Source organism: Pelecanus crispus, chromosome Z (assembly GCF_030463565.1).
Source record: "Pelecanus crispus isolate bPelCri1 chromosome Z, bPelCri1.pri, whole genome shotgun sequence".
NCBI classification, from domain to species: domain Eukaryota; kingdom Metazoa; phylum Chordata; class Aves; order Pelecaniformes; family Pelecanidae; genus Pelecanus; species Pelecanus crispus.
In genome coordinates, this window is record NC_134676.1 from 62,090,780 (window position 1) to 62,117,056 (window position 26,277).

A 26,277-nucleotide genomic window follows, 5' to 3' on the forward strand; every position below is an offset into this window, starting at 1 on the left:
AAAAAGTATAGTTTCCCGTGTTGTATTCCTAAATACACATCCCCAGAATTCACATTCTTGGCCTTTAAGAAGCCACGAGTTCAAAACTGCATTATCATTGCAGAAGGTGGTCTAATCTAGGAACAACAAATCAAGGAACAACAGTTGGTTTTCTCCAAGGTTTCACTCAAAACTAACCGCAACCGGAGATCCTAACTCATTTGCTTTATAATCAGTATTTCTAGAACGGATCATAGAATAGTTTGGGTTGGAAGGGACCTTCAAAGGTCACGTAGCCCAACTCCCCCTGCCATTAGCAGGAGAATCTGCAGCTAGATCAGGTTGCTCAGAGCCTTGTCCAACCTGACCTTGAGTGCTTCTAGGGATGGGCCACCCACAACCTCTCTGGACAACCTGTTGCAAGATACACACATTTCCATCATCTGTTCTTTGAACTCATTCTCTTTTAAAAGAACACAAAGTATCCCACGATGTCCCAAAATTCTATCAGTTTTCTCCTTCCTCTCTGCTAATATTTAATGAACTACACAAAGCAAACCTCTTCAAATGCTTCAAGAATACACGTAACTACACTGCAAGAGTCAAACACTATTTAGTTGAGTAGCTTTGTTATATTAACAGTCTGAAGATATTTAAGAACTACTTAGACAGTGATCCTGGCAGCTGAACAGAACAGAAAACAGGATCTGTGGGACCAACACAATATTCAGAAGTTATCTGCTGTGTATTGGTAATTCACTATAGCAAGGGCTCAAAGACCTGTTACCACTACAAAGTCAACACCGCCACCTAAGGGTCACGACAAGGTATGGTATTTATTGCCAGATTATTTACAGAAAGATTTATATAGAAAGTAAGTCTGACACCTGCACAGTAGTTCAAATACCTTTACAGCAAATACATATTTATGAACAAGCACGCAATCTTCACTTTTTTTTCTTCTGTTAACATCAAACTCTGCATGAATGTTTTAAGGTAAAAACTATATTACAGAAACTGCCCAAGTCAAAATGTAACAGTATTAAACTAAACCAAAAAAACCGAAGAAAAAAAAAAAAAAGTCAGCCTCTGAGAAATACCATTGTATCAGTTAGATTTCTGAAGAAATGATCAAAACATTTTATTTTATTGTAAAAATGAACAAAGTGAATGTTTCAGAAGGGAGGCTTATTGAAAGACTAACTTTCTCACGCCGCTTTTAATACCGAACAGACATCTCAAACAGTTCTTATGAAAGCGTGTTTTCCCATATGTCAGCTTAGTCTCAGTATAGTTATTCAATGCATTTTTAAAGCACTGAACATTATTTTTACAGTACATTAGTAGGTTTCAATGCATATGTAAAGTGTTTGACAAACAAAAATAAAAGAGGGACTTCATCATTACTAGTGAACACTACCAACAATATCATCTGTAAGGAGTTTTTGCTTTAGCAAGCTCTAATTTAATACTTGACAGAAGATGAATCATCATTGTCCAAAGCTATGATATACAGTGGAGAAATCAGTCTCAGTATTGGCATCACCCTTAATATGTATGCATGTATTTAGCAAGTAAATAGTCCTGTATGCACATTCTGTGTCTACAAAGAAAACCAGCTACACTCCTGGAGAACATGAGTTTTAAATTTAAAAAAAAAATTAAGGGGAAAAGTCTGGAACAACTCTAGCTCTTTTCAAAACCTCAAAACAATGAAATAAGCTAGTTAGAAAGTATTTTGAGAAAGCATTCACAAAGCAGAGCGGGAAAACAATCCTTTTTCTGAAATGTCTCCAAGTAGAAGAGTTTTAAGTAATTATATGTAAAAATTGGAATAGTATACGGAACATGTTGGGGTGGGGGGAAGGGCAGGGAAATCACACTGTTTAGGAATATTTTTCCCCAAAAGCCTCTTTCATTTACTTGTTACCAGTGAAAAAGTTATTTCTATATATTCTAATCCTCAGTAGTGCACATCATCTGATGATGTGCAGTTTATCTGCCTCATAATACTGACTTTTCTCCTCAAACAATTTGCCTGGACTAAACTCAAAGCAAAGCACTCTCCTCTCCACATCTGCCCTGTGTCATGCACAAAGGCCTTTGGTCACACTGCTGAAGTAAGTGTTTTGTAGCTGACATTTACATAGAAGGAAGAGAACCACTTTTTGAAGTCAAGAGGCAGGGCGGGATGGGAGGTGGAATCGCCGTAAAACATGTAAGTATAAATAAATCAGCCTACATTATGCTGTGATTATTCAGAAAACATGAAAATTAAGTTTATTTTGTCCTATAGATTTTTATACTAGGTTAATTCCAGTCAATGCTTTAAAAGGGTTAATTCTCTTTTACTGAAACTAAAAAAGTGTATTATTCCCATATCTTAAGTATTACAGTTTCTATCAAACGTAGCATCACAGTTAACATTAACTTCTACTCTGTATTATCTGCTACAAACTGCAAAGGTGGGCAGAACACTAACAGAATACTCATCTTTAAAAACACCATTAAATAATTATCTGTAAAATATTTACTATAGAAGTGTTCTCACACTGAGCATGAAAAAAAGATTATGAAACACACTGCCAATTGGGCCAAAATTTTGTTATCTTGAAATGTCCTCCACTCACAGCAGACACTGCTCCTGGACAGAGCTGAAAGACAAACAAGGAACTAGAAATGTGGTCAAGTTAGACCATAACCATCTTAATGAACATATCTGGGAACCATCAGACAAATGATTTGTCTTTAAACCATCTACTTCACAATATCATTTTATTGGAAGGGGAGAAATACTGCCAGCATTCCAACTGCAGTAGCTTAGTTGCAGTATTATTTCCCATCTGCCCATAAACAAGCTTGAAAAAGAGAAACAAGAACGGAAGAAAGCATAGAGGTAGGAATGCTGTCATCCTGTTACAGTATCTAGAACTCCATCTCCGTTCATCTTTAGAAGCTCCTTCTCCGCATCCACATCTAATTCACCATGAAAAAAAAAAAAAAAACCCACAGACACACTGGGTGGAATAGGGAGGTACAAATCTGTAACACCTGCCTGCTAAGTTTCAGCAACAATTGTATTATATTTTAGCCATTAAGTCACTCAGTTAAGGAAAGGCAATGAAAAAGAAATTAGTGCATAAATTCAACATAGTTAAGTGGAGGAAGTTTTTCCCAGCTCTAAAATGGAGCTCCCAAATCTAGGTCTACTCTATTCATAATGAAGAAATGGAGAGTTTACACACTGCTTGTACAAAATTGCTTCTGGGAGCAATCCCTCCCTTTGGGTACACTGTAGTCATAAACTTACTCTGCATCTCTCTACAAAGAAGTCACAAAACCTTTAAAACCTTTTAGGGCTCCATTCTTCTAGGGAAGGCTGCAATGAAAGTGTCAATTTTCCTTGACAATCCAGGTTAAGTACAGCCCCACTCCATGTCTCAGTGAGACTACTGTATGGTAGTGCGGAGCAGTTCTCCGATTTTTCAGCTGAGATTATGTACTGTCTATCTGGGGTAGGACAAAAAACAGGTTGGTACAAAGTTAGCTGAAATTAACCAATTCATCTTCCACCAGCTTCATTCACATTAATCATTCATATGAGACAAACATGAAAGTTATAGCATCCAGTTCCAGCCATGACCACAAAATAAGTAGTCCAACTAAACTCAACCAAGAAGCTATGAAATCTCCTCGTTTTGTCTGGGCACAGTTATAATCTGTTCTTCCACTTACACTGAATTTCTGTGAGATTGTTTGATTGTATCAGACTGCCTGCAGACAGATAAGGATAGACAACTCAACATACTGGCACACTTTTTAAGTCCTGCAATTTCCACCACCACCACCCCCCCCCACTAGGTAACCAATCCAGCCAGCATGCTTCAGAAAAGAGGCTTTGCATATAATTACTCTTCCATTGAAAGGACAGAGGAAAAACAAACATATTTTGAAGAGATACAAATCATAAGCAGTTATGCAAACAACCACCTTGTGTTAAGTTAGCCTTGCAATGGTAACTTTTTCTTCACATACCCTTACCACCCATTTATTATTTGCAGCTTTCACTTATTACCATGACAAAATCAGCATTTCAAAGAAAGGAAAGGGTCTATTTTTCTGTGAAATGCCTAGTATATTAAACAATCAGAACATAAATTCTTCTTTCTCTGTTTCTGCTCAGCAGTCTGATAAAGGAGTTACTTAGCAACAGATGAAGCAACTGAACTGTGTTGCCTGATCCACGTTTCACTGTAAAGTAACACTCACAAAGGCATTATTTAGCTGCTGGTTGCCCCTGTATAGATGTATTTTTGAAGTATAAAATCCATTAGTCTGAATCAAGCCTCCATGAAAACCCAGCCATCATGTACCATCTATAATGGACTACACGTTTTGAAAATTAATAGAAATTGCCTGTAAGAGTCACATGATTTTGAGCACCTCTCAAAAAGGAAGAAACAAGGAAATAAAAAACGAAACACAGTCTCAGGGTACAGTCTTTACATGGAAGTTACAGAAGCTTTTTAGAAAGGGGGAACTGGGGGGAAAGGAATCTTCTTCCTATAGCAGACTAACAATCTATGAATTTCAAATACACAAATCAAGCCCTCGTATATCAAGTACATTTTTCTTGCCACAGAATATTTTCAGAGAATGAATACTTACTTATTTTGAAAACAAACACCACCACACCTTTCCCCAAACCACCTTCTTCACCAAGAGTAGGAAGTCAAATGTGCCACAGAAAATATTAACAGTGATTTTATTTTAGAAGGCAATCTTAAAAACAGAAGTAACCCACAGAATTTGATAAATCAGAGTGGATTATCATTTGCCACCAACCATGACTCCCTTTTAAGCTAACTCCATGGCATTAAACAATTCCTATCTTTTTTAGTATTATTTTGGAAGGTGAAAATACTTGGTTTATAACTGCATAAGAAGTTACAAGTTGTCTAGGTTCATCACACAGAATTACAATTCCAGCAAGATTTCGAAGTCTCTTGTCCCTAGCAATGGGAAAGCCCGTCAGTTTCTATAGCTTTGTCATCTAGTGGAATCATTTTATTCTAAACATTCAACACCCTGGAGTCCGTAACAGCTTTATAACTTATTTCATGTCTACATTTCTAGACCAAGATTTAAGGAGCTGAATTTGGGCTTTACAAAGCTAAACCAGCTTTACAACAAGTTTATTTTTTCCCCGAAAAATTAAGATTGGGCAGCAGCTTTAAATAAAATTAAACATTTAAAAAAAAAAAAAAACAAAAACATTTTCATGAAAAATTGTGCATAGGGTTAGTTTTGATAAGTCACTTGACAAATTTTCAGAAGTGACAAAGTAATTAAAAAGAAGTTTCCTATTCGTTTGAGAGTACATATTTTTGTCTTGTTTCCAATGAAAAATTGATGTTACATTTCCAATAATGAAGGCGACCAAAAAAAGTGCAACTGAAGCACATCTTTCCCGATTGTCTTAAAAACAAGAAGATACTTCCTATGTCCCATTTCAACTGAGAACTTAGATGACATTTCAGATAATAAAACCACAGAACTTATAAGTGCTAATAACTGTCATGTCAACTTCTTAGGTTACATTTCAGACTACAAAGAGAATAAAAAATCAATGGCAAGAAGTGCAAGACGCATCTACAAGGAAGGCCAAATTAACACCTTACCCACATATTTTCCAATGATCATGCACTTATGTAGGTATTTATACATACAATAATCTTCATGTCCAGTTAAGTAATCTTTCATGTACAATTATGCAAACCTTAAATATGTACAACACGTTTCTCTTCTTTCATTCACGGATAAATACTTTGAATTTCCCTACCTTGCTCCAGTTAATTTTTGGAGGAGTATGCTTTCCTTCCAGGCTTCTCGGAACTTTCTTTTTTTTTTTTTTTTTTTTCAATTAAAAAGATTTTCCATGTATTAAGATAAAAATTACAAGGACTAATTTTGACAGTACTCAAGATTTTGGTTTGATAGGAGGGGACACACCCTTTCTTCTGCATTTGAACTTTTTGAGATCTCATTTTTGGCACCATCTCCTATTTCTCAGCTTTCCTACAATTCTGATCAAAACCAATAAATGGCTTTTTTTAAAAATAGAAACCTTTCTCAAATGAGCCATCTTAGACATCAGTATCTGTTTTTCTAGTTGAAGCCAAATATCAAATGACTCTGAGTACAAGGCATACTGTTTTCTTACAAATGCATTTATTTGTTCCACTTCAGCAGTTTTCAAACTAAAGGTTATAACCCTGACATTAGCTGATAGTTAAGAATTCAACTGCAAGCAAATTTTTCTACTCACTTGCAAGAAAAAAAAAAAATTTAAAAAAAGAAAAATCAAAGCCAGTGCTCTACTATACCATTTAGTAGATACCAACTTTCAACATTAGAAACCATCATTTCAGAGACTGCTTATAATTAGGACATAAGATAATTTTGTTACTCCTCAACAACTTCCTTATACTAGTACAGGCACATTACTCTACTGCATCCTGATGAGAAAGTGACATATTTCAAGAAAAGATCATCAGAGCATATTATTTGTAGTCAAGAACCCAACCTCCAAAATTCTTTTAGTTTAGGTAAGTTTGCACTTTTTACTGTAGAAAAACATAATGGTATAAACAAAAGAAACATTTTGTATAGACTAAGTATTTTCCTGCACAATCAGGCATCTCCCAAACAATTACTCCTGGAATGTCATGTCAAAACCAGAAGGTGGTATGTATCTAGAATAGCATTAGCCTAACTTGTACTTTGAGTCATCTTCTGAACTATCTCTGTAGAACCTAAATTTTCACAGCTAGAGAACGTTTTTAAGCAATTCACTGCCAAAAAGCAGCTATTCAGAACAAAGTTTTAAACGGACACAAGGCAAGAAAAAGCTTTAACAATGAAAACACTGTGGAAAAAAAAATCATAACATGTACTTACTAATTTGTTTTCTTGCATGTATATTCTTTGCAACTTCAGACAGCCTTTAGCTATAATGATCATTCCTTCATCTGAGATCTTGTAACATTGCCCAAAATGAATGTCTTTCAGTTCTCTGCATTTTGAACCCAGCTGCAATTAATGAAATCAAAGCAAGTATTTGAGAATAAAGGAAAAAGACCAAGAGGATTTGACTGAACTGGAAAGCTGGGAGTTAAGATTTCTTTCTGCTTCTCTGCCCCCCCTTAAAAATTAGTACTTACAAAACCTGTAAAGACAGGTATACACAAACAAGAAAGATTATAATTACATACATGACAAAATGAAGTTGTTAACTACAGTCAGCAAAATGGAGTTAAGAGCAGCAAATAAGAGCTAAGTTATTTATTGGGCATATATATAAAGTCACTAACAATGCCTGTATGCTAGACCATTGACAGCATATTTGATTTTACATAACTACTTCAAAGCTTACCCTAAAATGGTCCTTTAACACAAGAGAGAGAGTTGATGAAACCTTCCTGCATGACTAACAGATAAAGATCTCAGACACCTTTGGCTTTCATGATACAAAAACCAGTTATTTAAACACTGGTTCCAAAGACCAACTAAGCTCAGGAAAACTATCAGCCAGAGGTGGAATACAGGATATCAAACTGGATATTTCATTATAAAAGGGCACATTTAATCCCTGGATATTTTATTAAAAAAAAAAAAAAAAAATTACAGTCTCTAGAGAACAGCATTTGCTGCACCAAGAAAATATGTCCATAAACCAATTTTTAAAGTAGAAGAGGTCATCTGATTTTAATTAAATCCTAGAAGATGGTACCTTCTTCCATGACCCTTTTTGTGCTTGATAAGAAGTTGAAAGATACTAATTTTACAAAAGGAATTTGTGGAATGGATGGTTACCTGCTTTAGGCCTTCATCAGTGAGTCTGTCTTGATTGCCTACATGCACTTTCTGAAGAAGAGGACACTGAGAGGCAACTGCAATAATAGAGGTATCAGAAAGCTGTTTACACCTGTAGGCAGTATACCGTAGGAGTCCAGGACATTTAATTGCTAATATGCATACTCCTGTATCAGATACATTGCGACAATCAGAAATATTGATTTCAGTAATATTCTGGCTTCTCGATGCTATCTTTTCCAACAGCTCATCAGTGACCTGCAAAGAAAATCCAAATATTCAAATTTAACTTTTTTCATAAACATCTGTAATTTCATTAGCACAAAAACTACTATTTGTAAGATGCATTTCCATAAGCTATTGGGAGAATGAAAGATTTGTCTTCCAAGATATGGGCATATTAGTATAACCAGTTTTACAGTTACCTTTAAAGAATTCTGCTCCAACACTTAGAGAGAATAACAGTTAATGGTCCTCTTCATATTTTAGACAAAGAATTTTCCATCCTTTAGAAGAAAAGGACTTGCTTGCCCTTCTATAGCAGCATTCTACTTACATACCTAAGGTAGCATTTACAGAGAAGTAAAGGGTTTATATGTCTCTGAAATGCAACAGGTTTTTATTTAGGCTTTGGTAATCATCCAAAACCAGGTGCCAACAGACAGATACTACAGTGATGCAGGTAACAATGAGCTTCTTAACAATGGGAAAAAGTCACCTAAGGTAGCAGTGAATGAAAGGGATGAGAAAGAAAGAACACTGTAACAGAAAAAAAAGCCAGTTAAACCCCAGAAGTTTCCTCCTGTTATTTGCTCAGTTTTAAAACAGAATACTTGCATATTTTAAGTGTTAGTCTATGAAAGACCATTAAATCAGATACATGCACTATTTTCCCAGAGCTCCTTTGAAGAAAAAAAGATTCTATCCACTTTGTACCTGTACACATTGTAGTTAGCTAACACGCCAATAATTTTAAGAGAAGCCAGTCCTGCAAAGCAGGTAAGAAACTTAAGATATTCTTCATGCTCAAGCTTATAAGTTAAAACAAAACAAACAAAACCAAAGTAGGTGAGACACAATGTACAGAACTCCCTCAGTTTAAAATTAGTTTCAAGAAACCTGAAGTGAGATATGACAAAAGTCTTTCTAATAAAACCATTCAGGAATACTTATCCACCACTTAGCACAGGTGAGATTTAGCTTTAAGCCTGGAGAGGGCAAGAGAGCAACATGAATCCCTTTTGTTTTTCTCTTACACAGCTGAGAAACAAACACTTTCTTTGCTGCATTCAATCTGTTTTCCATTCGTAGCAAGTCTAATCTTTTTTTTTTTTTTTGATATTTCATCAGGTAGCTGTTAGCTAGAAAACATGATAAATTGCAAAAAAAACCCCAAACTAACAAACAAAAACACACCCACAACACCACCAAAACCCCAAAACCTACAACAATGCCTAAACAAACAACTACCACCACCGCCCCCCCCCCCAAAACCCCAACAATAACAAAAAAAACCCAAAAGCACCAAACCCTCCCTACACACAGAGAAGGGTAACATTTGTGCTTATTATAGGTTTAGGAACTCAATAAAAAATTGGCAAGATAGGTTTCTTACAGCAATGCCACAACTGATAAACTTTAGTGCGATCCCAACGTACCTCATAGGCAAAACCATTAAAAAACTTTATAGTAGAAATAAGGCTACACCCTCAAGACAATGAAGAATAAAGACTAATTTGACACATAGTAGCTACAGAGCAAAAAAATGGACCTCTGGTCTGAGTATGCTTTGGAGTCACTTGAGAAAAATCAGACAATACTTTTCCATAGTGGTTCAGAAATGGTTAACTAGTAACTCTAGAAGCAATAGAACTTGCACGCTTTCTTATGAATTGGTGATCTGAAAATAATATCGTATGTACATTCTCTATGTCCAACACAGGTGAGTTCACACTGCTGCTTCTTCAAACGGGACCCCCCAGTAGTTGTTACCCTGCACCCTATATTTTCATGAAACTCCCAAGAAATTGTTTTAAAAACCTCTGCAAATAACTAAGTAACAAGAAACCTAAGGAGGGTGGCCAAACAACACCGGCATCCTTAGAAAAGTTTTCCAAGGAGGAAAGTTACCCCAAACAATCTAAGGCTAGGCTCTGCAAGGATCTCACTAAATGAAATCCATGAATCCCAGACATATTTAATTCTACGATCGGCTAATGCCTAAAAAGACACAGTCTGCCTTCTGATCAGCAAGAGCCACATCAGTTGAAGAAAAATTAAATAAAATTTGTTAAAACAAACAGAGCAAGCCCTAGTTAGGTGACCATTCTTCAAACTAGAGCATCCTCAGAAAAGCTCATGTACATCTTTCAATTAATATGAGATCTGATAGTTCTTATGAATGGAACTACCACTACCTGATGCAGACCTCGGACAGGTAACCCAGAACCCATTTCAAACAGCACCTCTCCTCACAATGTTTAGCCACTGATCTCAGCCAAAAGACACCACATTCAAAGGAGTTAAATCTAAGGGTCCAGACATTTTCAGCCTCTAGCAGAAAAATCCCTGAAAGCAGAGACATTCCCATTTTATGAGTTTCTTCTGTTTACCTTTGGTCAAGAGTACAAGTTCTAGGAACAAATTCTGAGTCATCAAAACACAATTTTTCCACAATGATACCTTCATACCTGTTGACGACTACTGAGATCCAGCTGCTTCCAAAACTGAAAATCTAAACAGAGGTCACGCCAATATTTACAGACTAGTGACGCTGAAAGGCAACGCTCATTCAGGGATAAATTGGAAAATATCTGTAAAGAAAGGGAAAAAAAATATTATTTGTCAGAAGTAAGCATAATTTAGAGATAGAAATATTTTATTACTAACCCATCTTGTAAAAGACAGAAAGATATTAGCATGCATTGCAACACACAGTTCTAGAATTTGCCCCCAACTTGATTAGTCAAGGACAATAACAATCTGCATCCCACAACAGCTGACAATATTATTAAGTCACATTAACACAACCAACAACAGAATGTATCCTACTTAAGCACGCCTTTCTTAGACCAGATTTCAAATGTGCTTCTGAGATGGCATACCTAAAGACTTACAAATACAAATATTAGCTCAATGTTATTTGCAAGCCATTTAAAAGGCGTTTTCATTCCCATTCTGATTCAGAGAAGAAATAAAAGGAACGTTTTTTCTAACTGAATTGAAAGCAGTCATAAAGGTACTAAAACATCAGTCTTGTGGGAAGGGGGCATGGAATGGTGGAGCAGATCAGCAGAGCAGATCAGTGTCATACAAGGAAACTAAGCCCAGAATTAGCATTTTATACTCCAAGGTTTTGAGCACTATAGTAGCCTGCAAAAAAGAATAAACTGTAACTTTATGGCAGGCTCATAAATTGCTGTTACATTTCTTATATTCAGCCCTTCCTCAGAAGTACTGTTGTTAATAAATATAAAAAGCAGGTCTGTCAAGAGTTACATATGAAGGTATCCTATAACCACAAGTGAACTTTAATCTACACGTCATCCTATAATGAAAAAAAGCAATCATGGCATTAAGACACCTACACAGGAATATGGACTGCAAAACATGAAATGGTCCTCCAACTCAACTGATGAGGACATCAAGTACTAAGTAGAAGCACTATAGCCAATCTCAGGCAGTGTGCTCAGGAAAACCTGAAAATATTGGAAAGTGTCCATAGGAAAGCAGAGGTCTAGAAAACATGAAACCATTCAAAAGAAAAGACTAGGACCATTTAACTGAGGAAAAGGGAGGGAAAGGAGGGTAAACAAACTACAGAGAACAACACTTTCACCTGCTTTGTGGTGGGCAGGACGATTAGTCTCAGACTAAGAATAATAAAGCATTGGAATATAATACCCAGTAGCTTACAGAATTTCCATCACTGGTGGTCTTTAGAACAGACTAGACAATCAGCTGCCAACAATAACAACTATTGCTGTCCCCTTGTTCTAGAAGATGGCTTAGCTTAGGACTTTCCAATATGTATACCCCTACAAGACCCCTTGGTGAAAGGGAGTTTGCTGACTATTCCTAAGAGATCTGCAAAATATAACAAGGGGGGGAAAAAAAATTAAAAAAAAAAAAAAAAGAAATCAAATTTACCACTCCTGTAAATGCTTGCAAGATATGTCACTCCCATCATCTTCTAGCTGTGAAAAACTCACAGTCTCTTATGTAAGACTCCTTGCAGTGCTGAAGGATCATATGCGAACCCTGTTTTCCTGCAAGCCTTTGCTTGACCATTACAATGGATGTTTCTTATTAGGGAATCAGTTATTAGGGAATCATGGGCAGATAGAAGTGCGAATGAAACAATCAGGGCCTGCTTCCTCCCCGCAGTTCTTTGTCTGTACTGGTGAATCCACACACAGAGGTGGCTGTGATCAGCACCCAAAAAATATCATCACCCCCAGTCAAGCAGGGAAAAAAAAGCACTAAATAGTGTGTGGTAATTTGGCATCTGACATTCCTACTGCAAAAGTGTAATTCTAAGCATTAGAAAAAGACGAGAGTCTGATGATTCTCACCAGTTCTAAGTTACTAAAAGCAGTGGGAAACTTGAGTTCCTACTACCAGTATGAAGCAGAAGACCGAATCTTCTAACAGTTACAAAAACCTCAGAAGAGAACAAAACAATATGATCCACATTATGTTTAGACGGACAGCAGACGTGACTCCAGTCAGTACTAAGAAGGGATGCCAAGGTCAGCATTACCAAATACTTTAACTAAGCTTGCTACAGTGGAAAATAAATATGCTTATTTGTGGAAATACAACCTTCACTTTGAGAAACAAGAGCCTGCTGTTCTTAAAATAAGAACATAGCGAACACAGAATACAAAGGACTGTTTCTAATCCAGCTGCCACTGTGAATATGAAGGCTCTTAAAAAATTTCTGTTGCAACTACCATCCTACAAAAAGCTGAAAGCCCTCACAAATCACAGAAGACCTACTGCTACTGCTTTGCTACTGCATGAGACACAGCAGTAGCAATGCCAAAACAAAAAAGAAGCAAATTTGATTCACTACTTGACACAAATGGTACTTCTGCACAGACAGTATTATTCTGGAAGAAATGTCTGAAAGCATTTGTGGTCATGTTTTAGTCCATGCTGTACTTAACTCTAGCTGCAGAGACAAGTAAGGAGTTTACAGGAGTTGCAAATTGACTTGAGAAATGATCATCAGAGCAAAGCCACCAGGGGGAAAAAGCAGCTGCTGACAGTCATTGCAGAAGTCTCAGGGTGTACAGGAGTAGCCCCAGAAGTTACACAAGTGGTACATGTTCGAAGACAAGGCCTTGCCAGTTTTGCTGTTTGCAGTAGCCATAAAAGTTCCAACTATAAAAGGATTCTGAATAATGCCACGTAAAACGTCAGTTTCCCTTCAGAGCTTGCAGTTGTTCAAAGAATTACACTAACTGGAATTTAGTAGCAAAACCTAGACATATTCCAGTTTGGTGGCACATCATCCTGGGGCGATTAAGGGATTATCTTAGCTGCTGGTTAAAATACTACATTAATGCTTAAAATGCTACAACTGACTTTGATGACCTTCACCACCCTTTAATTCAGTGTCGTTCTCTAGATACACACTGGATACTGTGGCAGCTTAATTGTCCTGAGTTTTAAATTGTTTTCTAATTCTCAAAGCTGTATAAATACAGCTGAAAGCTAAAACCATTCCTGTCCCCAACCCTGTTCATTTAGCTCCTGCTTATGATAGGTAACTTTCTGGGGGCAGTCCACTAGTTAGCATATTCAATTCCTAAAACACCCGCATGTCTAATAACCACTTCTTCCCCCCTCAACTCCCTGTCTAATCCTGCTTCCCAGCACCAGAGACTGAAATATGCTTCAGCACTCTCAAAAGAAAAAAAATACAAGTTTAATAGTATTTTATAGGCACATTTCACACTCTTTTCCTGTTGGCAAGAGGCAGGGATAGAGGAAGCAGAGTTCTAGAAAACAAGCAAACAAAAGAAATCTACTCATGTCCTTGCTCTCTCGCATCTTACCCTCGTTCAGCTCAAGTTCCTAAAACAGATGTCAGTGCCTCTTGAGTTAACCTTTCAAGTGATAGTTGAGATTAGTGGGTTTTTCTTTCCCTTCAATGGATGCAAAAGACCTTCTGGGCCTCCAGGCTACATCCTATTTAAGGATCAACACCCATAATGTTCAACACTGATGGCCTCATCATACCTTCCAGATACAGTCAGTTCTTTAATGTCAAGCTCTTCCTTCGAAGTAAGTGTTCACACAGACTCATTAAAAAACACAGTGAAAAGAAAATCCAAAAATGCAATGCCCAGGACAGCAAAAGACAACTAAGAGACAGAGCGAGCTTTCGTTCAGACCACATGCAATCTGCCGAACTCAATTCAAACAGTCCGATTTTATGTCCTTGGTAGATACAACCATACAAAACCCTCACAGGAGAAAATCCATGCAAACAAGTTGTTTTACCTTTAAGCAACAAAACACAACTAACTCCACAGTACTATTTTCAGTGCATTTGCACTGTGGCAATCCACAATTTGGGATCAGGTAATGGTTCAATTGATTTTAACCCACCAAAATTAAGTCTTTGCACAGCACACTTCAGCCTGTCAAAAAGCGGTGCCTGACCAAGTTTTAGGGTTTTCTTCAACTTTCTGGAATAAATATTTTGTAAGACAATGGATGGGAAAGGGAGGAAGCCAATGATTAATATTATTGAGGGGTCCAACCAGAGAAGCTAGAAATTAAAGTTCCTCTGTGTAATTGTCTCCTTTACCAAGTCCCTATGCGATGGCCTTCAAACATTACACCCTTAACACTTCCCCACTGTTTCTCCATTAGATGTATGCTAGATATTTCAAGTTGTGTATCCAAAAAGGACTACCTTGAACTTTTGTACTGGTAGTATTTCAGCAGGAACAAGGGAAAAAAACTCACCCTATAAATATGTTTTCTTAAAAGATTAAAGAGAAGTTTAGTACATGGATTTACAGTATTTAAATCTTAATTAGTTTATCTGTAAATATTAAATAACTTTGGCCTTAAACTAAGCTCCTCAAACAAAGTTCAATCAAGTGAAGATACCTAACTGCACTTCTAATCAAAGGAAATCATGAAAAGTCAGTCACACCCATGAACGTTACTATGAAAAAAGTACAATACTAGAAAATCATGCATGTGTTTGCTGACACAATATCCTCAGCACCAAGTTTTCTAAAATCAAGAATTCACATAATTCAAGAAAGAATTTTAACTTATCAAAAGACAATCCTAATTAAAAAATACAAGATTTTTAAAAACCACAATCAAGGCATTAGACTTATTGATTGCACAAACTTAAAAAGCTTTTGCCTCAGGAACAGAGGCAAGAAAATTCAGTTGATTGCTAATACCATTTTTTAAAGATAATACTAACTTTCAGAACAAGTTAAGAGCTTTATGAATGTGAACAAAATATAGAACATAGGCCCCAGGGCAGAAGAGAGGTTATAAAAGGTGAATCCATGCATCCCCTATTTCTATCCATTGTTTTCATTTGAAAGATCTTTCACTGTAACTAGAAAAGTAAGAATTTCTGTGAACGAAGCTTTCTTTTTGTCCTGGTTTCAGCTGGGATAGAGTTAATTTTCTTCCTAGTAGCAGGCATAGTGCTGTGTTTTGTATTTAGTAGGAGAAGAATGTTTGTAACACACTGGTGTTTTAGTTGTTGCTAAGTACTGCTTATGCTAGTCAAGGACTTTCCAGCTTCCCATGCTCTGCCAGGTGCACAAGAATCTGGGAGGGGGCCCAGCCATTATAGTTGATCCAAACTGACCAAAGGGCTATTCCATACCATATGACGTCATGCTCAGTATAGAAACTGGGAGGGGGCGGGGGGGGGGGGGGGGGGGGGGGGGGTGGCCGTGGGGCAGCAATCGCTGCTCAGGAACTGTCTGGGTATCAGTCAGCCGGTGGTGAACAACTGCATTGTGCATCACTTGCTTGGTATATTATTATTATTATTATCATTATCATTATTATATTGTTATTATTATCATTACTCGTTTACTTTATTTCAATTATTAAACTGTTCTTATCTCAACCCAGGAGCGTTTCTCACTCTTACTCCTCCGATTCTCTCCCCCATCCCATCGGGGGTAGGGGGAGTGAGCGAGCAGCTGCGTGGTGCTTAGTTGCTGGCTGGGGCTAAACCACAACACTTCTGTCAATAAAAATACTTTGTATCCAAGAATAGAAATCTATGAAATTGTTTTCATTACATTGCATCAGCTAGACTTGTTCTGAAATAAGTTCATGGCATTAACAACAGTACATATAAAGAACATTAAAATGTAAACTCAGACATTTCATGGTGCCTAATGAACTTGATATATTCATTCTTGGAAAACTGCTCATCTGTTTCATCAACAGGCTGCAAATTTTTTCAGCAACTAATTGGAGTTTCATTATCAAAACTAATTCTAAATACCATTTAATAAAAGGAACATGCTTAGTACATGACATTGTACTCTGAAGTGTTAAACACAGTATTTGTTAATTGCAGGCATACAGAAGTTAAGGTTTTAATGGTTTTATGTTTATGAAAGACTGTTTCGTTCTATTTCAGAAAACTAAGGAATAATCTATCAACAGAAGACAAACAAAGGACAGAGAAATATTTGCTTAGTTTTTAAGAGGTTCCATCACTTTATTCACACCCAACCTCAACTGCCTAAGTGAAACATGAATGATTCATGAGCAGCTGAGTATATGAAAAAGATATAAGCACTCAAGACACACACTACTGAAACAGGCCTCTGTACACCCATAAAGGGAATCAAGTTAAAAATGCTCTTGTGATTAACAAAAATTTGTCAGCCAGGAAAAGTGGTGGTGTGATTTCACATCACAGCCAGGATCCTTATGGCACTCTGCCATTAGTAGGAACAGTTTACTGGTCTGCTACTCCTGGTTACCTGAATTTTTGTGCTGGATTTAGCGGCTGTACCCGCACAGTGTCTTTTCAGGCAACTGATCCTGAGGAAGTTTTGCAATGTTAGATTAGTGTCAGATTAGCCAGCTGAATCAACTCACCCTGCAATTGCATGATCACTCTACAAAGCCAGTAGCAGGAACATGCAGCCAGAGTTTACAAAAGGGAAACAGACACTGCCCTTAACAGCCACTGGCTAACAGATTGCCTTAGCTGTAATGCAAAACACAACTTTAGTTTCTGTCTGTAAGAAATGATGGGAGATGCTCATACCATACCTTTCCTACTAATGGAAAGGAAGGATTCTGACAAATAAGCAGAATATCTGTACTTGAAGGGGCTGATAAAGTTTTACTCCCAGCCACCCAACTGTCCTCACTAAAATACACCTATGCTGCTTCTGAATTACCACAACAGTTTAAAAAAGGAGACACTAAAACATACTAAAATTTGTGAAAGATCAGGCACCCTGAACAAAAGAAACAAATAAATGAATAGCAAATGAAAGCAAGACTAATATTTAATTTACTTTGCATTCAAATGTTGCACAACTCATAATCTATTAGGTTTTTCCATACAATAATACATAGTTTCGGAGTGTGGACCAAACCAACCAACATCTGAACAACATTGGAATCACAGAATCATAGAATCATTTAGGTTGGAAAAGACCTTTAAGATCATCCAGTCCAACCATTAACCTACACTACCAAGTCCACACTAAACCAATCAAGGGGTAGACTAGACTAAACTATGTCCCAAAGTGCCACCTCTGCCCGTTTTCTGAACACCTCCAGGGATGGGGACTCCACCACCTCTCTGGGCAGCCTGTTCCAATGCTTGACCACCATTTCCATAAAGAAATTTTTCCTAATTTCCAACCTAAACCTCCCCTGGCACAGCTTGAGCCCATTTCCTCTTGTCCTATCGCTAACTACATGGGAGAAGAGACCAACACCCACCTCACTACAACCTCCTTTCAGGTAGCTATAGAGAGCAATACGGTCTGCCCTCAGCCTCCTCTTCTCCAGGCTAAACCACCCCAGTTCCCTCAGCCGCTCCTCATAAGGCCTGTTCTCTAGAGGAAAGGTTTTATCAGCCATGGGGGTGATACACACACACACCTGTAGAAAGCAAAATACCTATTTATTTTTATAATTCTGCAAAAAATCACAAAATATATCAGGACAACTTTCAGAATTGTATCATTGAAATAATGTTCATATAGTCTCTTTGCTTTTGTTAATAGTCTACTGGCACACCTTTCCTTCACAACTGTACCCCACCGCAGCTGCACTTCCAGAAGCTCAGCAACAGCACAGTGAAGTTAAAGCTGTAATTTCCCTACTGCAATTACAGGGTGACAGTGAGCTTTCAGGGACAACAACAAATAAAAAACAGTGTTGCTGTGTGTCATGGTTTAGCCCCAGCCAGCAACTAAGCACCACACAGCCACTCACTCAGTCCCCCTGTCACCGATGGATGGGGGAGAGAATTGGAGGAGTAAGAGTGAGAAACACTCCTGGGTTGAGGTAAGAACAGTTTCATAATTGAAATGAAGTAAAATAGTAATGATCAAATAACAATGTAATAATGATAATAATAATAATATACCAAGCAAGTGACGCACAATGCAGTTGCTCACTACCCGCCAACCGATACCCAGACAGTTCCCGAGCAGCAATCACTGCTCCCCGGCCAACCCCCCCCAGTTTATATACCGAGCATGACGTCATATGGTATGGAATAGCCCTTTGGTCAGTTTGGATCAACTATAATGGCTGGGCCCCCTCCCAGGTTCTTGTGCACCTGGCAGAGCATGGGAAGCTGGAAAGTCCTTGACTAGCATAAGCAGTACTCAGCAACAAAAACATCAGTGTGTTATCAGCATTCTTCTCCTACTAAATCCAAAACACAGCACTATGCCAGCTACTAGGAAGAAAATTCACTCTATTCCAGCCGAAACCAGGACACTGTGTTATCCATTGCTACAGAAAAAGGAGTTCAGCAGAATAATTAAAGATTGAAAGAAAAGAACATTTTCCTCCCTACATCAGCCAAAGTTTCAAAACCCCTTCCATTTTTCTCAGTGCTATAGCTAAAAGTAAGGCTCAACTCAATCTCTAGACAGGATAAACTGAGGGAACACCACCATAAGAAGGAAAGAAAGATGGTATTACAACAGTGACTCCATGAACTTGTGGATGAATTCCAATCCAAATGATGTATTTTGATGCCTCTGCCTAAAAAAAAAAATATGACAGTGCAACTACAACATGTATATCCAGTCTTTTCAGGTATAAGTTTATTAAAAATAAATGCCAGTGTTCAAAAGTCAGAAGGCAAAACCCAAGGCCTAGCTCTGGTCTATCAAAACCCACTTTGTATCACTCAAATAATCTTAAATGCAGTGCTAGTAGCACAGTGCTAGCAGCACAGTGCTAGCTGCACTGCGTTTATTATCATCTTTATCAAAAGCAAACATGTAAGTTATTACAGCAACAAAAGCAAACATGTAAGTTATTACAGCAAGGGAAGAATGAGAAAAGTAAGTAAAAAAAGTGGAGTAAAGATGCGAGAAAAGGACCCAATAGTGCCTGAAATAATAGTAATATATTTATAAAAACCTTAAGTTAAATAAAATGCACACACACACTTCTCTTCCCTTCATACTGCATTAGCACTAAGCTAAAACTGACAAGATCTCCACTGCAGACAGAGCAGCATGTGTTCATGCTTTATAGAAATAAAAGCAGCAGAGAGAAGACATCAAAAAGGTCATCTATTCTAGACCCTTGTCTGTTTTGAAGCAAGTTCAAGCACACCCAGAACATCACCAATGAGGACAACCCCCTTGTTGTTAGAAAAAGAATTAATAAATACAAAACCCAACTCCTCATAGAACCTCAGAGACAGGACCACCTTTGCCAAGATTTAAATGTTCTCCCACTGTGTCATTTTCCAAGTATCGCACATAAATTTCCCTCACATCAAATTAAGTTATTATTTCTTTTTATTTGACAAAGGACGGGAACAGTCAAACTTTTTATCAACTTTCTCATAACAAAAAAGTGCATCTCAGTCTTCTTTCTGAATAGAAGTGTCATTCAGTTTGAAGAGAATCTTCCAACTACCATCATTGGCCATGTTTCCATAACCTCTAGCTCTCCTTTGAAGCCTCTCCAATTTGTCTGTGGGATTTTTAAGGAGACCCCAGTGACCACAACCTAATGCAGTACTCTAGCAGTGGCTTTAAAAGCACCAAGCACAGCACAGAACTTCCTTTCCATGTTCTACACGCACAGTTCATGTTAATACAGGTCAAAAGGAAATCTGAAGTGTTTGAATCAGCATTAGTAAGTTCACCCAGTCTGCAGACCATTTTACATCGGTTAACTTTTTTGATTAAACAGCAGCACTGCAACGGGGGTAACAGGTGCAACAGGAAGATTTATTTCTGCTTTCTAGAAATAAATAGCAGTGAAATTGCAATAGGCACAGATTTGTGTTATGTAGAACAAAGTTTTGAAAACTTAGTGATACATAGTACAAGATTTTGTAATCTTCTGCGTTGCACCCTTCGCACAGCTCCCTCATTGTTTTTCATTCACACATCTGTCTGGGTTACAGTCGAGTGATCTGTAATTCCTTACCTCCCCTCAAATTTTAAAGAGAATGGATTTAAATCACCCTTTAGTCAAAGGTAATTACCCTCATCTACAAAGCTTAAAGATAAAATTTTGCCCACTGTGTAACGCTGTTTTCTGATACATATTTCAGTGACCAAATGAAAAGCAAAACAACCTATAAGCTTGTTTGATCTGTGGAACCACAGTTCTTTCATCCCCCCATACTGATGAAGAGACCTCTTCCCCAGCCAGGGGAACAGGATCAACTGGCACATTGCGCTATGAACTTCCCGATTCAGCAGGGCCCATCCAATGATCTGCAGCCCAAGTTCAGTTTGACAAACCCTTCCATCCAGCCCCGTATCCTTCACTTAGGGGAGACTTAACAACTGCTTAACAACAGAGCAGTACCTGACCAGCCCATGGCAGCCACCTCTAAGTGGCCATCTACTACTTAGGAGTTCCTACAATGTTTCTTTGGGCTTGTCTCCAGTCCACATACAGACATGGGTGACAGCCACTCCTGCACTAACACCACCGCATCAGGAGGTCACAGAGGTAGGAATCAAGGAAACAAACACAAAAAACCCACAGGATCTGGCTCCTGAGACTTCTGAGGACAGAATCTCTTCTCTTTGTATTAAGGTTGTGTCTCCAATATCTACTGTGAAAAGTTTAGTAAAGGCTTTGAGTAATTTGTCTCCCACCCTCTCATAATAAAATGGCACCTTTGGAGAAAGGATTATGTTTGGGATATTGTATCCATATCAAAACCCAGCATATGAAGGCCTTTTGGCATCTGTATAATTCAGTTAACAAGACATCGAGAATCTTAAGTTAGAAGTCCCATAACAGAACAGGATGCTATGGAAGCAGCCAAAAAAAAAACCCCAAAAAACCAACCCAATTCATAACTCTAGCTAAGCATCAAAGCTCAAATTGGGGGGAGAGGGGTGAGATAATTAAAAAAAAAACCAAACAAACAAACAAAACAAAAAAAAAAAAAACCCGCAGGTGAGTAGGTTGGTTCCAACCACTGGAATTAAGGCCAGGCTTTTTCAAAAACATTGCAGAAGGAGCTGGACTACAGGGATACTAAAGAGACAAAAATCACCAGGGGAGGTGGGAAACATGTAAAAAAAAAAAAACCACCCACAACCCTGAAAGTACAGATACAAGTGAGGTACAGTGTCAATTTAAAACAGAAAACTGTATGGAAAGAACATCTAAACTAGTCCACAAGTGAGATGGGCATGACATACCTTCACTATTAAAAGAACTGACTGGCTTATGGCAGTTACAGACTGGTATTTTTGAAAAAGTAAAACTGAGTACTAAAGTAACCACAGAAAGGTACTCATACCATTGATAAGAAAAAGTGTTTAAGCCATACTAATGAAGTCAGTCCAGTTTCAAAACCTACAACAGAATATCAAAGAAAACATTATCTTCCAATAGTGGCAAATGGATTATTTTTTAGAAGAACTACAAGACAAAGTTTCAAATCTGCAATCACACTAGAGATTAATTTAGATATGATAGTTCATGAGTTTTAAATATTTGCCAGAAAGGAACTTGAATAGTGCATCTATGAAACACGATGCACCCTTATTTACACATTCATGTGTACCTTAAGGAAAAAAAAAAGACACCAACAAAAAACCCCCCAAACCAACCAAAAACCCCACAGAATTAATTCTATGTGCAAGACAGATAAGTAGATTGTTATTGACAACAAAAGAGTAAAGGAAGTACTTTCTACATTGGGGTTGTACAACTAGCAGTATACAAAGAACAGAAAGAGTCATCTGCCTCACACCCCTCCATTACCGCGCCCTGCTTTAAGTTCAGCCATCTGACCACTGAGCAAACTGCTGTAATACTGAAACCCTAATCCCCAAAATTTAAAGACACACTTGCATCAACCTATGCAAAAACATCACAGGCTTCAGTTCCAGCCAGACTTGTCTTTTTAGCAGAGGTTTAGCTGAAGAAAGTCAGCAGACTGACTAGGATCAACAGAGTAGCTTAAAAATGAAAAGTTGTTCTCAAAAGAGAACAGTATTAAAGGAACCAAAAGCCAGCAAAAGGGACAGGAAAGAGAAACTGTTCTTCGAAGACACAGAGTATGAGGTTATGAAAGCATGTAATTCAAGAGGGCTACAAATACTCAGGCTGACCACGAAACCGGCAAATCCAAAATTGACTGAAAATACACAGCAATATAATTTTTTTTTCTTGTCAACACTGGAATCTTGTCTATGTAACTGTGACCCACACAGAGGCAATAAATACAGTGATCGTCCCCCTTGCTGAGCACTCCATCAGTGATATAAGTAAGAAGCTACCTGTGAAGGACACATGTACGAAGTTGACAGGTACAACTCAAAATATTTACGGGGCAGCTTCTAGAGCAGTTTTGTCTGTGTTCACCTCCAGTTAATGACTCAACGACGCCGTTTACAACGACAAACCAAAACAAAGGGGAGAAAAAAAATACCCCAAAAGCACACCCACCCCGCTATGTATCTCCCAAACGCCAGGTGAGCTAGGTGGGCTGCTCGCGGTGGCCGGGGCACCCCGCTCCCCCCCCAGGCCCAGCAGCCGCCGCAGGTGGCGGTGCGGGAGGCGAGGTGGCGAGACCTCGCAGGGCAGGGCCGGCCGCCTCGGCCCCAGCGCCTCCGGCTCCCACAAGCCACAGAGCCCGCCCAGGGACACCGGCACCCCCGCGGCCTCCCCGGGGAGGGAGCAGGCCCGCCCGCACTCCCGCCCCGACCCACCTTGAGAAGGATGGAGGGCGGCAGCTGGTTAATGTCAGGGGCCGGCGGCGGCAGCGGCTCTCGGAAGCACTCGCCGGGGCGCTCCAGCGGCTCCTCGCAGCCCGCGGCGCCGTCCCTCTCCTTCTCCTTCTCCCCCTCCTCCGGCGCGGGGGGCGGCGGCGGCGCGGCGGGCTGCCCCCCGCCGCCGCTGTCCCCGGCGGTGCCCCGGGCCGGCGCGCCCCCACCGCCCCCCGCGCCGCCCTCGGCGGCGGGCAGGGCGCGGAGCTGCGGCTCCCCCGGGCACTGGCAGGCGGCGGCCTCGGGCTCCGCCGCGGCGGCGGCCGCGCAGCGCGGCTGCTTGCAGGGCGGGCAGGCGGACAGACCGGCCCCCTTGCGCTTGCACACCATCTCGGAGGCGACCTCGCCGGGCGGCCTGGCCGGCCCCAGGAGGCCCCGCACCGGCGAGGGCAGCAGGCCCGAGAGGAGGAGGCGCTGGCAGTGGCCCCGCGGCTCCCAGGCGGCGGGCGGCAGGCGGAGGATGCGGCGGGCGGCGCGCTGCTCCGCGGTGGCGAGGGACGCGTAGGGCGGCGGCGGCAGCAGGGGGTCCCCGGCGGGCAGGGGCTGCTCCGGGGCGGGCGGGCTGGCGCTGTGCACGATAAAGCAGAGCATGCAGGGCCCCCGCAGGAAGCAGCTCCGGCTGCGCGGCGGCACTTTCCTTCCCCGGCGGCAGCGGCGGTCCCGGTCGCGGCTCAGGCTGCTTGCCTCCTTCGAGAGCAGGTGGCCCATATAGGAGGCGGCAGAGGCGGAAGGGCCCGCGGGGTGTCACCTGCGGGAGGCGGCGGCGGGCGCTGTCATGCTGCCGGCGGGGGCGGCAGTGGCGGGGCCGGGCCGGGACAGGACAGGACAGGACAAGACGCGGCGGCGGGGCTGGTTCCGGGACTTGCGGCGCCGGCAAGGAGAAGCTTCCGCTACCGCCGCCCTGACCTCCCGCGGGGGAGGTGAGGGGGCGGCGCTCCGCGGCCCGGCCGCCGCCCGGCGGTGCTGCCGCCAGCGGCTGGGCTGTGAGATGGCGGCGGGGGAGCGGCCCTGCGGGGCCCCGGCGGCGGAGGAGGCCGCGGCGGCCGCCCCTCGGAGCGGCCCCGTCAGGGAGCTGCGGGGGCGCCGGTAACGGCTCCGCCCGCCGGTAACGGCTCCCCGGCCGGCGCGAGCCGCCCGCCCCCGCCCTGCGCGTGTGGGCGCGCGTGCCCGCGGTGTGCGTCCAAGCACGCAGTGCACGTGCGGTACTTACGTGCAGCGTGTGTATGAATACAGATGTACGGAGTGGAGCCGGCATGGAAGCATGTCAGATATATGTGCATGTATTATTACATGTATGTAATATACCCATATTTGTGAATACCTGAAACAAAGGTTTTTTGGTCGCAGTTTGTAGAGGAAGGTGTGGGGGCTCCTGCCTCCTGCAGTCAGACTGTACGGAGCTCTGCAGGGCTGCGGCTGGGTTTTTTCAGTAACGCGAGCTTTGAGACCACCAAAAGCATTCCTCCCGAGTTTTCTCCCTAAGCGCCTGCTTCCCACCAGCGCGCTCCAGCACGTAGCCGGTTTCCGCTGCATTAAATCACTGCCCGGCCAGAGCCGGGGCCCGTTTGAGGCCTCCATCCCAGCACGTCCTGCTCCTGAGGATGCTCACCTCTAACTGCAGCGCGTTGTGCCTCGCTGCAGGTGCTCAGGGTGTGTACATCTTTGCAAGTATGGGCCGTAATGCTTTAATTAAGACTCTCCTCAATGCCTAGCAAAATTGATTTCAATGCTGAACTATTGATGTAAATTGACTTGTATGTATAGGTTTAAATACATAGATGTTTGGAGAGGGAGAAGGCAAGTTATAGGTAGAGTATCTATGGTGCAGTACTACTATTAAATAACAAAGGGCAGCAGAAGAAATGCACAGTATTATATTATATACTGTGAAGCAGATCTTTTGGCCTTTTGCCCAGGAACAAGTTATGTTAGGATTAAAATACCCATGACACCATTATTTTGGTTTGTTACCTGCATTATTAGTCTTCAACAGCTCAGTAGAAATGTTTGCTATGAGAAAAATACTAAATATACCATTGGATAAAAGTAGAATAATAGACTATTTTACCTGAATGTATAACTCGCTGAGACCCATCAATATAAACTGCAGCAAATTTTGGCAAAATTTTGGCAAGTTCTTTTCCTCCTTCAGATTTCAAAAATACATTTCAATAAGTACAAAAAAAGACAACACTAAAAGAAGATGAAAGTCCAAGTCAAGCCTTCAAACCAAATGGCATTCAGAATAAATGCTTACATTGTGACATCATCTTTACTTGTATCATCACATACTAGTATTTCCTGCAGAAATGCTGGTGAGAGTGCCTGACTTTTGTATGTAATTTTCATGTCTGATACATATTACCCCATTATTTTGAGATATATACACACCATGCATACGCATGTATCTCATGTAAGGAATTCTTTCCATTCCTCTAATAGTTACCTTGACATGATCCATCTCTGCTACCTGCTTTTGAAATCAGCTGACTTTTACAGACCATAGACAAGGACACATCTCATCTCATCTTTCCAAAGCAATTTTACCTTCAGCTAATTTTCCTACCTAATTCTTGTAATTTTTGTCCTCATAACTAAAGCTCAATCCTTGAATTTGGTCTTTGGGACACTGTTCCTGAGGGGTTTTTTGTTGCTATAAAGATTGCAGAATGAAAGAAAGAAAACTAAGGCCATAAATGGTCAGGTATTGTATGCTACTTGTTCCTTTCGTGCTCTGTCACTTAGCTGGTAGCAAGATTTTGGCCCGAAACATGGCAGCAGAGCTGTTCCACTGGCAGTTCTCTTGGCAGATATTAGAACCATAAATATCTGCAGAACAACTTCTGCTGATTCAGTGTAGCTCATATGATTTGTCCTCTCTGGCATGAGATACAAGAATTTAGTTTTGACTGTCCACTGAGCAGGAGGGAGAAACTAA

At 40.4% G+C, this 26,277-nt stretch overlaps 1 protein-coding gene across 1 annotated transcript in view; it reads right to left on the minus strand.

Annotated features, from left to right (window-relative positions):
• The window catches only part of FBXL17 (F-box and leucine rich repeat protein 17), a 323,336-nt gene extending 299,289 nt beyond the window's left edge, over positions 1 to 24,047 (minus strand). The window contains exons 1-4 of the mRNA XM_075726525.1: positions 23,283 to 24,047; positions 10,545 to 10,667; positions 7,855 to 8,112; positions 6,940 to 7,071 (exon numbers count right to left, since the gene is read on the minus strand). Of these exons, the coding sequence (XP_075582640.1) occupies positions 6,940 to 7,071; positions 7,855 to 8,112; positions 10,545 to 10,667; positions 23,283 to 24,047 (1,278 nt within the window). The remainder of the gene's footprint in view (positions 1 to 6,939; positions 7,072 to 7,854; positions 8,113 to 10,544; positions 10,668 to 23,282) is intronic.
• Between the last annotated feature and the right edge of the window lie 2,230 nt (positions 24,048 to 26,277).